At 55.1% G+C, this 13840-nt stretch overlaps 1 protein-coding gene across 1 annotated transcript; it reads left to right on the top strand.

Moving 5' to 3' along the window:
* Positions 1 to 240: 240 nt before the first annotated feature.
* On the top strand, positions 241 to 13131 carry ABCG4 (ATP binding cassette subfamily G member 4). Its single transcript, XM_081154742.1, has 14 exons — positions 241 to 485; positions 5499 to 5616; positions 5714 to 5846; positions 5956 to 6006; positions 6295 to 6440; positions 7560 to 7683; positions 7789 to 7903; positions 8063 to 8205; positions 9053 to 9151; positions 9353 to 9521; positions 9674 to 9774; positions 10817 to 10975; positions 11130 to 11248; positions 11400 to 13131. Exons 1-14 carry the CDS (start codon positions 248 to 250, stop codon positions 11623 to 11625), a joined length of 1941 nt encoding a protein of 646 aa, XP_081010868.1. The 5' UTR covers positions 241 to 247; the 3' UTR covers positions 11626 to 13131.
* The last annotated feature ends 709 nt before the right edge of the window (positions 13132 to 13840 follow it).

Here is a 13840-nt window from a genome sequence, read left to right as displayed (position 1 = left end):
TGGGGCGCGGAGGCCGCGGGCGAGGGCTTCGCGGGCCGGGCGGGGCCCCGATCCCGGGGAGAGGCCGCGCGGAGCGGCGATGCGCGGGGGGCGCGGCGCGGGGGCGCGCGGGGCCGGGGCGGTGGGAAGCGGGCGCCCTGCCGGGGGAGGAGGCGGGGACTGGGAGCGGCGGCGGGACCGAGGGGCCTCGCGCGGGGCTCGGGGTCGGCCCCGGCTGAGCGGCGCCCACCCCGCAGGCGGCGGCGCGATGGCGGAGAAGGCGCTGCAGGCCGTGGGCCGTGGGCTCGGACCCGGGGCTGTGGCGGCGGCCATGGCTCCGGAGGACGCGGCGGAGCCCCCCGTGCTGACCACGCACCTGAAGAAGGTGGAGAACCACATCACCGAAGCCCAGCGCTTCTCCCACCTGCCCAAGCGCTCGGCCGTGGACATCGAGTTCGTGGAGCTGTCCTACTCCGTGCGCGAGGGGCCCTGCTGGCGGCGGCGCGGTAGGCGGCGGGCGGGCGCGGCCCCCGGGGCCGCCTGCCGGGGCGCGGGGGACCTGGGTGCCCCTGTCCTGCAGACCCTGCACCCGTGGGCCCCGTGGGGACACCAGACCCTCAGCCCTCGCGGCGCTGAGGTGCGGGGCCTGGGCTCCCCCGCCCGGGAGCCTGCGGGACGCTGGGTCGGACAGGCGGCCGCGGCTTTCCTAGTGTCACTGCTCGGGAAACTGAGGCCCAGGGAAGCTGAGTGACCTGACATGTCACATAGCGAGCAGGCGCTGGGGCTGGGGCCAGAAGCTGGGTTTCACAACCCTCCATGCATTTTTCTGCCAATGTAAGAATGTCCAAACCTATAGAAAAAAAAATCTATGAGTTTACTTAAACTGAGGACCTGCCCAGAAGCAAGATCTCAACAGACAGAAAATGCTCCATGCTTCTGAGGACCCGAGAACCTTTAGGATCAAAGGACAGAGAGCAAAAGGAAGGTTGCATGAAATCTGTTGGTGGTAGATTAGGCAGGTGGAAGAGCCCAACTGGGAAGTCTCTGGAATTTAACATTTGCAATAAATGGAAATGGCAACAAGATAACGATGAGGACTGGGAGCAGGGCCCCTGTAGAGGGCGATTACACCTTGGGGGCCTGGAAAAGAGGGTTATTCTGGCTTTTATTTCTAAGGTGTGTTATCCTAGGATGCTCAAGAACAATGGACGGGGCTCACTGGGGGGAAATTCAAGAACTGCCCAGTTAGGAATTTAGCATCAGATCACCCTGTGAAGTTACTTTTAGTGACTGAGCTTGCCAGGCCTGCCATGTGATCCCCTCAGCTTGTCAGATTTACTACACAGCCCCTCTTTCGTTCGGTGTTTTTTCTCTCCCTTAACTTCCCTTTTACAGCATTTTCATCTCCTCTTTTCCCCCGTCAGGACATTTGGGTAAGGTCTGGGGATCTGAGTTCCGCTGAACCACGACCATCCCCCGCAGCTGCCCTGGACCACTTGGCCTAGGAATAGAGAAGCTGGGTTTCCCCAGAGCCTGGCGTGGGTCAGGAGTGGAGCTGGGACATTGCTCTCTGAGGCTGAAGAAGCAGATCTCAGGTGCTTCAATTCAGAGCAGAGCTGTCTCTGCATTTCCCGCCCTCCTTCCGGTGAGCCACCAAAAGGTGGCAGGGCATGAGCCAACGGAAACTGAGGCACCCTGTTCCTAAGCAGCCTCTCCGCTCTGAGACCAGCTCTGGACAAAATGAGGGGGCAGGCCTGGCCGCGTGGCTCAGCAGTTGAGCATCCACCTAGGATCCAGGAGATCACAGTTCAATTCCCGGTCAGGGCACCTGCCCGGGCTGTGGGCTCGATCCCCAGCAGGGGGCATGCAGGAGGCAGCGGATCAGTGACTCTCTCATCATTGATGTTTCTATCTCTCCCCCTCTCCTTTCCTCTCTCTGAAATCAATAAAAACATATTTAAAAACAAAACAAAGGGGTAGCTATAATTTCACTAGCCCTCTCATTTCCTCACAGTTTAAAGGAGAAATGAAGATAAAGAGGAAATGTGGTAAGATGAGCCAGCTGTCTGGTTGCTTCAACCCACCAGCCACAAAATTGGCGTCCCTTAGGCCTTTTGACCTTTTTCGCTCTGCTGTCCATCCTGCTGACTCTTCCACCCCTTGCCCCTTTCTCTGTCCTCTGCTCTCCTCTCTCTAACTTCTCTTTTCACTTGAACCACTCTCTCTGTGTCTAAAAGGTAGAAAGTAATTACAGGGAGAGAGAGAGGGAAAAGAGCAAGAGGTGTGGAGAGGGAGATTTTAGCCTTTTTGAGGTAAGGATTCATCACCAGTCTCCCCTAATTATATGTGATATTTCTTGTTTTTTAAAACACTTTTTAAAACTTTTTAAAAATCCTCACCTGAGGATATGTTTTTATTGATTTTAGAGAGAGAGGGAGAGAGAGAGAAACATCGATGTGAGAAAAACATCCATCGGTTGCCTCCCGTATGCACCCCAACTGGGGATCGAACCCGCAACCTGGGTATGTGCCCTGACCAGGAATTGAACCCAAGACCCTTCAGTGAGTGGGACTATGCCCCAACCAATTGAGCCACACCAGCCAGGGCAAAACACTTTTTTTGTTGTTGTTGTTAATCCTCACATGAGGATGATTTTTTCCATTGATTTTTTTGAGAGCGAGTGAAAAGGGAGGGAGGGGGAGAGAGAAATATCAGTGTGAGAGGGACACAGCCATTGGTTGCCTCCCAAATGTGCCCTGACCAGGGCTGGGGATCGGGCCTGCAGGCCAGGTATGTGCCCTTGACCCAAAGTTCAACCTGCAACCAATGCTCTAGCCACTGAGACACACTGGCCAGGGTCAGGGTTTAAATGTATATATATATAATATATACATATATATATGTTTTTATTGATTTTAGAGAGGGAGGAAGGGAGAGGGAGATAGAAACACAGATGAAACAGAAGCATCAGCATCTATTGGCTGCCTCCTGCACACACAAGACCTCTGTGGGGGATTGAGCCCAAACACTTTTTTTTTTTTTTTTTAAGAAATATGTCTTTATTGATTTCAGAGAGAGGAAGAGAGAGGGAGAGAGAGAGGTAGAAACATCAATGATGAGAGTCATTGAGATGCTGCCCCCTGCTGGGGATTGAGCCTGCAACCCGGGCATGTGCCCTGACAGGAAGTCAAACCAAGCTCTCCTGGATCCTAGGTGGATGCTCAACAGCTGAGCCACGCAGGCCAGGCAAGCACAAACACTTTTTAGTTAATTATCTCAATATTCAAAATAACCCTGTTATATCCTTGGTAGGAGATATTACTATATTTATTTTATAGATGAAGAAATGGAGACACTGGAAAATTAAGTGACTTAAAATTGCAAAGAGAGTTACTGACGGAGGTGGGACTAGAACTTTGGTCCTTTCTTGCCTGAAGGCCTGGCAGGCCCCTTCCATGCTGAGCAGTTATGGTACAGTAGGAATCGAAAGACACTGGTTTTTAGCTGCTTGTAAACAATGTGGTCTTGGGAGGGCTACTTCCCCTCTCCTGGCCTCACTTTCCTCATCTGTGATCTGGGGTGATAAGGTACCCACCACCCAGCTTGCTGTGAAGCTCAGATGGTATCTGTGGATGTGCTTTGTGGAAGGCAAGTGTAAGATATTTGTATTGGGCATCAGTGTTCTATCTAGTCCTTAATGCGGGGCAGGTTTGTCATCGACAGTTTCTTTCCCTGCAAAAGAAGTCACTTCCCATGTGTGGCTCTGAAAGGCATGTGCGGCAGTGCAGAAGCACAGGTCTTCCTGATTGATGATGGTGATGACTGAGGCAAGGGCTGGAACCTAGGACTTCCCCTCTCCCAATAAGCAACTTGCTGTGTGACCTGCAGAGAGAGTAGCGAGGGAACTGGGCTCCGTGGGGGTCAGAGAGGGTGGCAGTGAGCAGAGAACCTGGTGGGGGACTGGCGTTGTGGCCTCACCGGCAGGCCCGCCTCGTTGGCTCCACCCCGTTTCACCAGGTGACCATGGAGTTGCTGCCCGCTGCTCCCTGGGCTGTGCTGACATATAGGAGAGCTTTCCCCCAAAGCGCGGACAGCGTCTGCTTCCCTTTCCCCGCTGGAGGCTGCTCACCCTCCAAGGCTTAGTGCCAAGGCCACCCCTTCCATCAAGCCATTCCAGACTCCCCTTCGCCCCACCCGCCACTCCCGCTGCCTGCATCCTCCTGCGTTAGTTATACTTTTGTCATGACCCTTATTTTGTCTCCTTTAGATCCATAGATGTTTTCCATCATTTTTACCTAGACTGTGGCCTTCTGGAGTACAGGAGCTGTGTCTTCCTCATTTCTTTTGTCCAGTGTCTAGTACAGAGCTTGGAATGTAGTAGATATCAATAAGCATTTGTCAAATAGAATTAATAATAAAATGTCACTTTAAAAATTATTTTTTTAATCCTCACCTGAGGATAATTTCTCCATTGCTTTTCAGAGAGTGGAAGGGAGAGAGAGAGGGAGAAACATCGATTGGTTGCCTCCTGCACTGCCCTGACCGAGGCCAGGGATCAAGTCTGCAACCCAGGTACATGCTCTTGGCAGGAATTGGACCTGGGACCCTTCAGTCTGCCGGCTGATGCTCTAACCACTGAGCCATACCAGTGAGAACAGTAGAGTGCCACTTTTTAAATTCACTCTGTGTGCCAAGCACTGTCATATGCCTTACATATATTATCTCAGTGAATCTTTATAGCAACCCTATGAGATAGGTACATCATCCTCATTTTACAGATGAGCGACCTGGAGCTCAGAGAGGTTAAGCGCATGCCCGAGGTCACACAGCTTGTAAGCCAGGATTTGAACCTAGATTCACCTGACTCTAAACCAGTGCCTGTGCTGCCTCCTAGTGAGTGAATGAAGGGTGAGATTTTACTGGGCCATGTCAGGGGCTGCAGATACAAGCACACAGAGAGCTTACAAAGAAGATGGCTTTTTCAGAATGAGGCCAAATCTCGGAGAGGACACTATGGAGCATCTAGTTGCCAGGCAGTCTGCTGAGGCTACAAAGATGAGTAAGACAAAAACTCTGCCCCAAGGAGCTCACCAGCAGTAAATCGCAGACCTGCGGGCGTACAGGAAGTGCTGGGGGACACGGGATAGTCAGCCAGCTCGGGCAGGATCCAGAAAGTCTTCCTGGAGGGGTGACAGCGTGATGGCTGTTTATAGAAGAGAATCAGGGTTTCCTGTAACCTTGACCCCTCTCCATGCCCATCCATGAGATGTGGGGTTTTCCCCTGGTTTTCAGAAGAGTGTTGTCACCTCTGGTACATCGCCTGTAGTAGTGGTCATTTCTAGGGGGATGGGTAAGAGGGTGTGGGTTATTGTCGGGGCTCAGGGTTACTCCTCCATCCTAACCGATCCACACTGAGTAAGGACTGCCTATTTCACTGAGAGCCACGGCTGCTCCTGAAAGCTCAGGATGCCTCTGTTCACTGCAGCCCTGATCAAAAGTTCCTCCCTCCCTCCCTGCAGGTTATAAGACCCTCCTCAAGTGCCTGTCAGGTAAATTCTGCCGCAGGGAGCTAATTGGCATCATGGGCCCCTCAGGGGCTGGCAAGTCCACGTTCATGAACATCTTGGCAGGATACAGGTGAGGATGAGGGCGGGACCCAGGAAGGAGGAGCCCCTGGGGAGCACAGAGGGTGTCCAAGTAGCCTCAACAGCTGTCCCCAACGATGCTCCTGCAGGGAGTCCGGAATGAAGGGGCAGATCCTGGTCAACGGGAGGCCGCGGGAGCTGAGGACCTTCCGCAAGATGTCCTGTTACATCATGCAGGACGACATGCTGCTCCCACACCTCACAGTGTGGGAGGCGATGATGGTGAGGCAGACGCCACCTCCTCCTCCCAGTCGCCCCTCCTGCCTGCTGTCCCTGTCCTCCAGGGGCCTCCTCTCCCACGTAGCTGACCCGCCTGTTCTCTGGGCCTCAGGTCTCTGCTAACCTGAAGCTGAGTGAGAAGAAAGAGGTGAAGAAGGAGCTGGTGAGTGGGAAGGGGAGGGGAGGGGAGGGGGGGAGGGGAGGGGGGGAGGGGAGGGGAGGGGGGATAGAAGGAGCTGGTGAGTGGGAAGGGGAGGGAAGGGGAGGGGAGGGGGGGATGGCACAGCCCTGCTTTTCGGTGCTGCTGAGTTCTGGGGCGGAGCTGGGGGCTGGGATAGTGGCGGCCCAGGCTGGCACACGGGACCTCGGGAGATGCTATTTAAATGGGGGCGGTACACGGGAAAGGGGAGATGCTGAAGCTGATCTGGGGTTGGGGGCGGGGCTGGGGCAGGTGACGGAGATCCTGACAGCCTTGGGCCTGATGTCCTGCTCCCACACGAGGACAGCCCTTCTCTCTGGTGGGCAGAGGAAGCGCCTGGCCATCGCCCTGGAGCTGGTCAACAACCCACCTGTCATGTTCTTTGATGAGCCCACCAGGTAGTTCTCCCCCTTCCTGGGCCCTGGCTGGCGCTGGAGGCTGCGTCTGCTCAGCGGCTGTAGACCAGAGCCTGTGTTCTCAGCCTCCTGGGCCCAGATGAGGGCTACTTCTCGTCACCATCCCTGCCAGCCCTGTTGCTGTAGCAGCCCCATCCTTCACACAGCAGGAATCCCAGTGTCCTCCCCTGATACCTCCCTCTCCTTCTCCCGCCACAGCCAATCAGTCACCAAGTCCTGCAGATTCTACCTCCTTTACCATCTCTCAGATCCCCCCTCTCCCACCCCTGTGCCAGTGCTGAGCTCAGGACACCAGCAGTTCTTGCCTGCATTCCTCAGACTCCCGCCTCCTGGTCTCCAGTCTCTCCCAGCCAGGCCTTCCTCCAGGCTGCCACCAGATGAACTTTCTAAAAGACAGGTCTGGCAACACTCCCTCCCCTTCTGAAAAACATGCAGTGGTGCCCATTTGCCCTCAGGATAAAGTCGGAGGACTTACAAGGTCCTGCTCGGAACCTACTTCTTTGACCTCACACCTTGCTTCATGCTGTCTTGTGTTCTACGCTCCAATAATACTGAGCTGCTTGTGATTCCTTAGTCAGGCCATGTGTTTCATGCCTCTGAGCTCTGCACATGCTGTGTTGCTGCCTGGATGCCCTTCACCACCGTGCCTGCCCTTCCACCTTCCCCTGGTTGAGCGCTTTCTTCCTCCAGGCTCCCTCAGGAACCTTCTCTGACTGCCCCACAACACCCTAGTACAGATGGACTGGGTCCCCCTCCGCTCTTTCACCCCATGTTTCTACCGCATGCTCCACGTGATCACAAATGGTCTGTGCACTGTTTTCTCCCTCTACCTAGAGTCTGTGTCTTATTTATTCATTATTGTAACCCCAGTGCCTGGCATTCAGTAGGTGCTCAATGTATGCTTATTAAACTGAACAGTGCTCTAGGCTTCTTGGTACCTCCAAATGCCTTAATTATAGGGTGTACAGGATGTAGGGGTGGCCAGAGTGGCCCCTTCCTGCCAGCTCTGTCCCCTTTAGAGTAAGTTGTCCCACCCCAAACACTCCCTTCTTTTGGCTCTGCCCACCTCACACCGCCCCCTGGTGGCCTCCCTCTGGACAGTGGTCTGGACAGCGCCTCCTGTTTCCAAGTGGTGTCCCTCATGAAGTCCCTGGCCCAGGGAGGCCGTACCATCATCTGCACCATCCACCAGCCCAGTGCCAAGCTCTTTGAGATGTTTGACAAGGTGAGTCTCTCTGGTCCTCAAAGATGACTGACCCGAGATGGGGAGAGGGAAGGGGTCAGTAGAGGTGCTGGCCTTGTTCTCCTCACCCTTCTCTCTCCACCTCAGCTCTACATCCTGAGCCAGGGCCAGTGCATCTTCAAGGGCATGGTCACCAAGCTGATCCCCTATTTGAAGGGCCTTGGCTTGCACTGCCCCACCTACCACAACCCAGCTGACTTCAGTGAGTGGGGGCCTGTTGGTAGGGCCTGGGTTATGCGGGGGGCCAAACTGGGGGCTTGGGTCATGCCACCTGCCTTCACCATACACCCAAGGAGGGGCTGGCTTGCCCTTGGGAACCGAGGATAGATCTTAGCTGAGCACTGCCCTCTGTGTACCCCAGTCATTGAGGTGGCCTCTGGCGAGTATGGAGACCTGAACCCCATGCTGTTCAGGGCTGTGCAGAATGGGCTGTGTGCCGTGGCGGAGAGGAAGAGCAGCCTGGAGAAGAATGAGTCCCCTGCCCCCCGCCCCCCTTGCCCTCCGGTGAGTAGGGGTGAAGAGGGCAGAGAGTATAGAGTGGGGGAGGGGAGAGGGGACCGTGATAATGGCCCTGCCAAAGAGGCTGTCCCTCAGAGGCATCACAACCATGGGGTACTAGGAAGAACCCAGGACTTGGAATAGCCCTACTACTAACAGCTACGGGACTTTGGGCACTTTACTTGGGGTACTTTGAGCTTCTGCTTTCTCCTTCATTTATTCCTTCAGTAAATTTTTACTGAGCATCTGTAGTGTGTTGTCCCCAGTGCCAGCACAGTGCCGCCTGGTAAGCTAGGCTGACACTGTCTCTGGCCTCGTGGCCAGCATGGCTTTACTGTCATCTCCAGCCTGGAGGTGATTGTGCTTAACTCCCAGGGCTGATGGGTGGCTAAGATCCTCACGTAAAGCTCTTCCTGCCGTAGCTGTTCATTCAGAGCCACTTTTCCTCCTTAAAAGAGACACTATAACCCTCGAAACAGGAAGCGTTAGTGTGTCGCTGTCACCGTTATTATCATGTTATTATTGTTAAGTAGCACTACTGTGGAAGTGGTGGCAGAAAGGAATTACACCCTTAGCGTCAACGCTTTACAATGGGTTAAAGAGAAGTGATTGATCTACTGGGGGGCCTCGCGGGTGTCCACTCCCCTTCTCTCTCCCCTCCCGGGTTGTTAGCCCTCCTCCTGTGTCTGTATCTCACTGCGATTTGCACCCTAAGGCCGCCGCTCAGTGGCGATGACCCCCTGTAGACCTGGAGGACCCCGCCCGGAGGGCTCAGGGGCCTCCCCATTCCCCGCGGGGTGCGGGTGCGCGGGGCCTGTGGGTAGCCTCACTTGATCCAGTTTCCTCTCCCCAGGAAGTGGATCCCATTGAAAGCCACACCTTTGCCACCAGCACTCTCACACAGTTCTGCATCCTCTCCAAGAGGACCTTCTTGTCCATCCTCAGGGACACGGTGAGGCGTCAAGTTGGGGGAGAGGGGGCTAGCATAGGCCTAGCCTTTTGGGGCACAGGATCCCAGCAGCGCCCCCCCCCCCCCCCCGCAGCGCACCTCTGGGTCTACGTGCCTGTGAGGGCAGCTCAGGTCCTACCCCAGTGTGGGTGCCCATTCCTAGCCTGTGACCCTTCCCCTCTCCTTGTGATGACTGTCACACAGGTCCTGACCCACCTGCGGTTCGTGTCCCATGTGGTGATTGGTGTTCTCATTGGTCTCCTCTACCTGCACATTGGCGATGACGCCAGCAAGGTCTTCAACAACACCGGCTGCCTCTTCTTCTCCATGCTGTTCCTCATGTTCGCTGCCCTTATGCCAACTGTGCTTACCTGTGAGCTGAGCCGCCCTGGGCAGGGGCAGGGGCAGGGGCAGGGGCAGGGGCAGGGGCAGGGGCAGGGGCAGGGGCAGGGGCAGGGGCAGGGGCAGGGGCTGGGGCGGGGACGCTGAGGCAGGGGCAGGGGCCTAATCTGTATGTGTCCTCAGTTCCCTTAGAGATGGCAGTCTTCATGAGGGAGCATCTCAACTACTGGTACAGCCTCAAAGCGTATTACCTGGCCAAGACCATGGCCGATGTGCCCTTTCAGGTGAGCTCTTCCTCTCACCTGCCCTCTGCCTCCCTCCTGTCTTGCCTCCCTCAGCCTTACCACCTGTCATCTTTTCCTTTACTTCTACTCACTTAGAAAATAGGTGGTGAGGACCTGCCGTGCACCAGGCCCTGTGCCAGGTGGGGACATAGCAGTGAATGAGAGGAGAGTCTTGACCTTGTGGGACTTAATTTTCTAGTGGGAACAACTGATGACAAACAGAAAATGATAAAAATAATAACCCTGCAAATGACTGTAAATCTCATTCGAAGCGGTAGAGAATAGTGCCAGCTTGGAGCCTTAAGGCTGCTTGCTAGCTGTGAGACACTGGGCAAGTCACTAAGTGTCCCTTTGCTTCAGTGTCCCCACCTGTAAAAGGGAATGGTGACAGAATCTCACTTGGGAATGGCTGAGAATTAAATGAGTTAATACATGTCAAGCGCTTAGAATGGTGCTTGGCACATACTAAAGTGTCCAATAAATGTTAGCTGCTTGGGGTTGTTGTTATTGCCACCACCACCCTGTTTCAAGCACTAGGGCCATGAATAATCCATAGGGCACCTTTGTGCAAGTTAGAAAAAGGTGCCCCTTCCTCAGAGTGGATGCTGCACTGGGCCAGGGTGCCCCTGGCTGCCTCTTGTTTATTAGGTGTCCTTGTGCAGGGAACAGCCTATGTGACTGTGTGTAGTAGGGTTAGCCCTTTCCCTTCAGGAGTCGATAACTCATAGGGGACAAAGCTCATATGTAGAGTTAATTAACAATATGAGGAATAAGTTGGGCCGGGGTAGGGACTTTGGGAGCTCAGAAGATATAGAAGTCACCATGCCTGAGCCGGTCAGAGTGGGTCTAATGGAAGATGTGAGGCTGGAGGATGAGTGGGGCTCTTACGGCCAGGGAGGAGGACATGGGACCCGGGGGCACAGCCTGAACAGGAGTGTGAAGCCTGGACTAGGCACAAGCTCTGTAGGAGCAGCTGTTCTAGAGGCTCCTGCCTGGGTGAAGGGGAGGGTTTTGGCTGCCCCAGCCCTATGCCACTCCCTAGGTGGTGTGCCCAGTGGTGTACTGCAGCATCGTGTACTGGATGACAGGCCAGCCAGCTGAGACCAGCCGCTTCCTACTCTTCTCAGCCCTGGCCACTGCCACAGCCTTGGTGGCCCAGTCTTTGGGGCTGCTCATTGGGGCCGCCTCCAACTCTCTCCAGGTGGGAAGGCTGGCCTTTGGGGACCCCTGAGAAGGGAGGAAACAGGGGCTTGCATAAGGAGTGGGAGAGATCTGTAGGAAACCTTGGGGCACCCCAGGACTGGGTCTGTCCTGGTCACCCCTGTGATGGCCCGGTCCCCTTCCTTCCCCTCCAGGTGGCCACGTTTGTGGGCCCGGTTACCGCCATCCCTGTCCTCTTGTTCTCGGGTTTCTTTGTCAGCTTCAAGACCATCCCCACTTACCTGCAATGGAGCTCCTACCTCTCCTATGTCAGGTCAGTGCAGCCTCCCCTGCCATCTGCCCCTGCTGCTCCCTGCAGGAGGCCATGCCCAAGGAGTGACAGAGTTGCATCTGGGCTCTGGCAGTTTGCCCAGGGAGCAGTGACACTCCACTCCGTGTCCTCCCTGATGCCCCTGCTTGCCTAGGTACGGCTTTGAGGGTGTGATTCTGACCATCTACGGCATGGAGCGAGGAGACCTGGCCTGCTCGGAGGAGCGCTGCCCTTTCCGGGAGCCACAGAGTATACTCCGGGCGCTGGATGTGGAGGATGCCAAGCTCTACATGGACTTCCTGGTCTTGGGCATCTTCTTCCTGGCCCTGCGGCTGCTGGCATACCTTGTGCTCCGGTACCGGGTCAAGTCGGAGAGATAGAGCCCTGCCCTGGCCTGTGCCCAGCCCCCGCAGCAGGAAGCCCCCAGCTCCAGCCCTTTGGGGCTGTTTTAACCTTGTAGACCTGGGCACTGGTTGCTGGTGCAGCTGCCCCCCCTCTTTCAGCTCCTCCACAGGCTGGGGGGCTGGCTGTGCTCCCAGCCTTGGCCCTTGGAATGGGGGCTGCAGCCCTCCACGCTGTGCCCAGGAGTCTTCCCAAGTTGATGTGGTTTGTAGCTTCCTCCCTTCTCTCTCCAACACCTGCATGCAAAGACCACTTGGAGGCTAGTACCTGTCTTCCTGCCCTCGGCACCCTCCTCTGTTGTCTGCCTGAGAGCCCAGGCTCCCCAGGCCCCCACTTACAACTGACCAAAGTGGCCCCCTTTGGGGGTTCCAACCACACAAGTGTTTGTAAACTGAGCTGTTATAAGGTTGGGGCTCCAGGGCTGGGCCTGATGGGGTCCCTGGAAGTCCCATTTGGATGCTGGAATGGAGCAGGGAAGGACTCTGGAAGTCTCTTCCTCCTCCTATGCCCCCACCCCGCCAGAACCTCATTAATTTGGACAATCTGCTGGGACAGAAGCTGGGTTTTCTGTCTGGGTCATCCTCCCAATCCTGGGGATTGGAGCAGCCTGGGGCCATGGGATGCCCCTTCCCCCTTCCCATCACCTTTGGTGGGAGTAGGGCCTGGTGGCACCTCTGCAATAATGTCTCCGTTTCTCTCTCACCTGCCACTGGAACTGGAGAGTGCACTTTATTCTGGGGGGTGAGTGGGAGAAGACCCAGGCCTCCTTTCTCCCTGCAGCAGCGCCTGCAACGTTCCCTCCCCTCTCAGGAGTTACAGGCACATACATGCTATCTCAGCCCTACACACCCTTGCTGTCCCTGATGGCTCAGAGGAAGAGTGATGGTGGCAGGGTGGGGGTGGGTGCTGCAGGGAGGGCAGTGCCAACCTCCTCCTGGGGTTCCTGCTTTGACTGTAAGGACGTTGTCCAGGGCATCTTCTGGATCTGTTGGTATCTCCCCCCCCCCCCCAGTCTTCCCTTCCTCCCAAGCCAGGGGTGGCACAGGGCATTAGTTCCCTGGAGTTCAGGACCTAACACAAGCACAAGCATGGGCATAAGTTGGCCTTGGCCACTGCCACCTCATGGCCCTTCTTTTGTGTGTCAAGCTGACGTTGTCACTCTTCCACCCCCTCCCCAGCCATTTGTTGCTCATTCAAACTCTTGTCCATGTCTCTCTACCCCTTCCCATCAGCCAAGGTGGGCCCTGGGCATGCCCTGGGCACCAGGGTGACAGACACACCTGGAGCATGTCTGGCTTTCCTGGTGGGTCCAGGCTCATTCCACTTCTGATTTCCCTTTCCCTAGGACTCTTTCCCTTATTTATTACTATGCATATACCTCTCTCCCTTCCCTCACCCTGCCACAGATCCTCCCCATCACACAGAGATGCCAGTGCAATTTGTGGGATTTCACCCATTATTAATAAAACCTATATTTATACAGTATGCAGTGTGTGTACATGTGTGTGGGTCTGGCACCTGATACCATGGGCTGCGAGGGGGTATTCAAAGCACTTGGCAAGAAGTCTTTGAGCTTTAGGGAGCCTGTGGCAGGGGAGGGTGAGTCCTAGGTGTATGTCAAGCTAGTGAATGTGTACCTTATGAAATACCTATGTCATGTTTTGCATCTTACAAATGCTTCATGTTTATTATCTCAAGGGAGTCCCATGACAACCCTGCATTATTCCTCATGACAACCCATTTTGCAGATGGGAGAACTAAGGCTTAGGTTAAATCACTTGTCCAATGAAGACGGAACCAGGTCTTCTGCCTCTAGGCTCCTCATCCTTGACATCTGTTCATGGTGGACCTGTAAGCTGTGTGTGGGTGCCCTATGTCTGCTGCATATGTGTGTTCTTACAAGAGTGATACGTGAGCCCTGGCCAGTTTGGCTCAGTGGTTAGAGCGTTGCCCTGCGGACTGAAGGCCCCGGTTCAATTCCGGCCAAGGGCACGTACCTGGGTTGCAGGCTTGATCCCCAGCTGGTTGGGGTGCGTGTGGGAGGCAACTAATGGATGTGTCTCTCTTACATCAGTGTTTCTCTCTCTGTGTCTCTCCCTTCCACTCTCTCTGAAAAGCAATGGAAAAAATATCCTTGAGTGAGGATTTTTAAAAAAAAATAAATCCTCACCTGAGGATATTAAAAAAAAAAAA

Source organism: Miniopterus schreibersii (genome assembly GCF_964146895.1).
Source record: "Miniopterus schreibersii genome assembly, chromosome: 12".
In the NCBI taxonomy this organism is placed as follows: Eukaryota; Metazoa; Chordata; class Mammalia; order Chiroptera; family Miniopteridae; genus Miniopterus; species Miniopterus schreibersii.
Note: the sequence above shows the minus strand (reverse complement) of the source record. Positions and strands in the feature narration are given on the sequence as shown.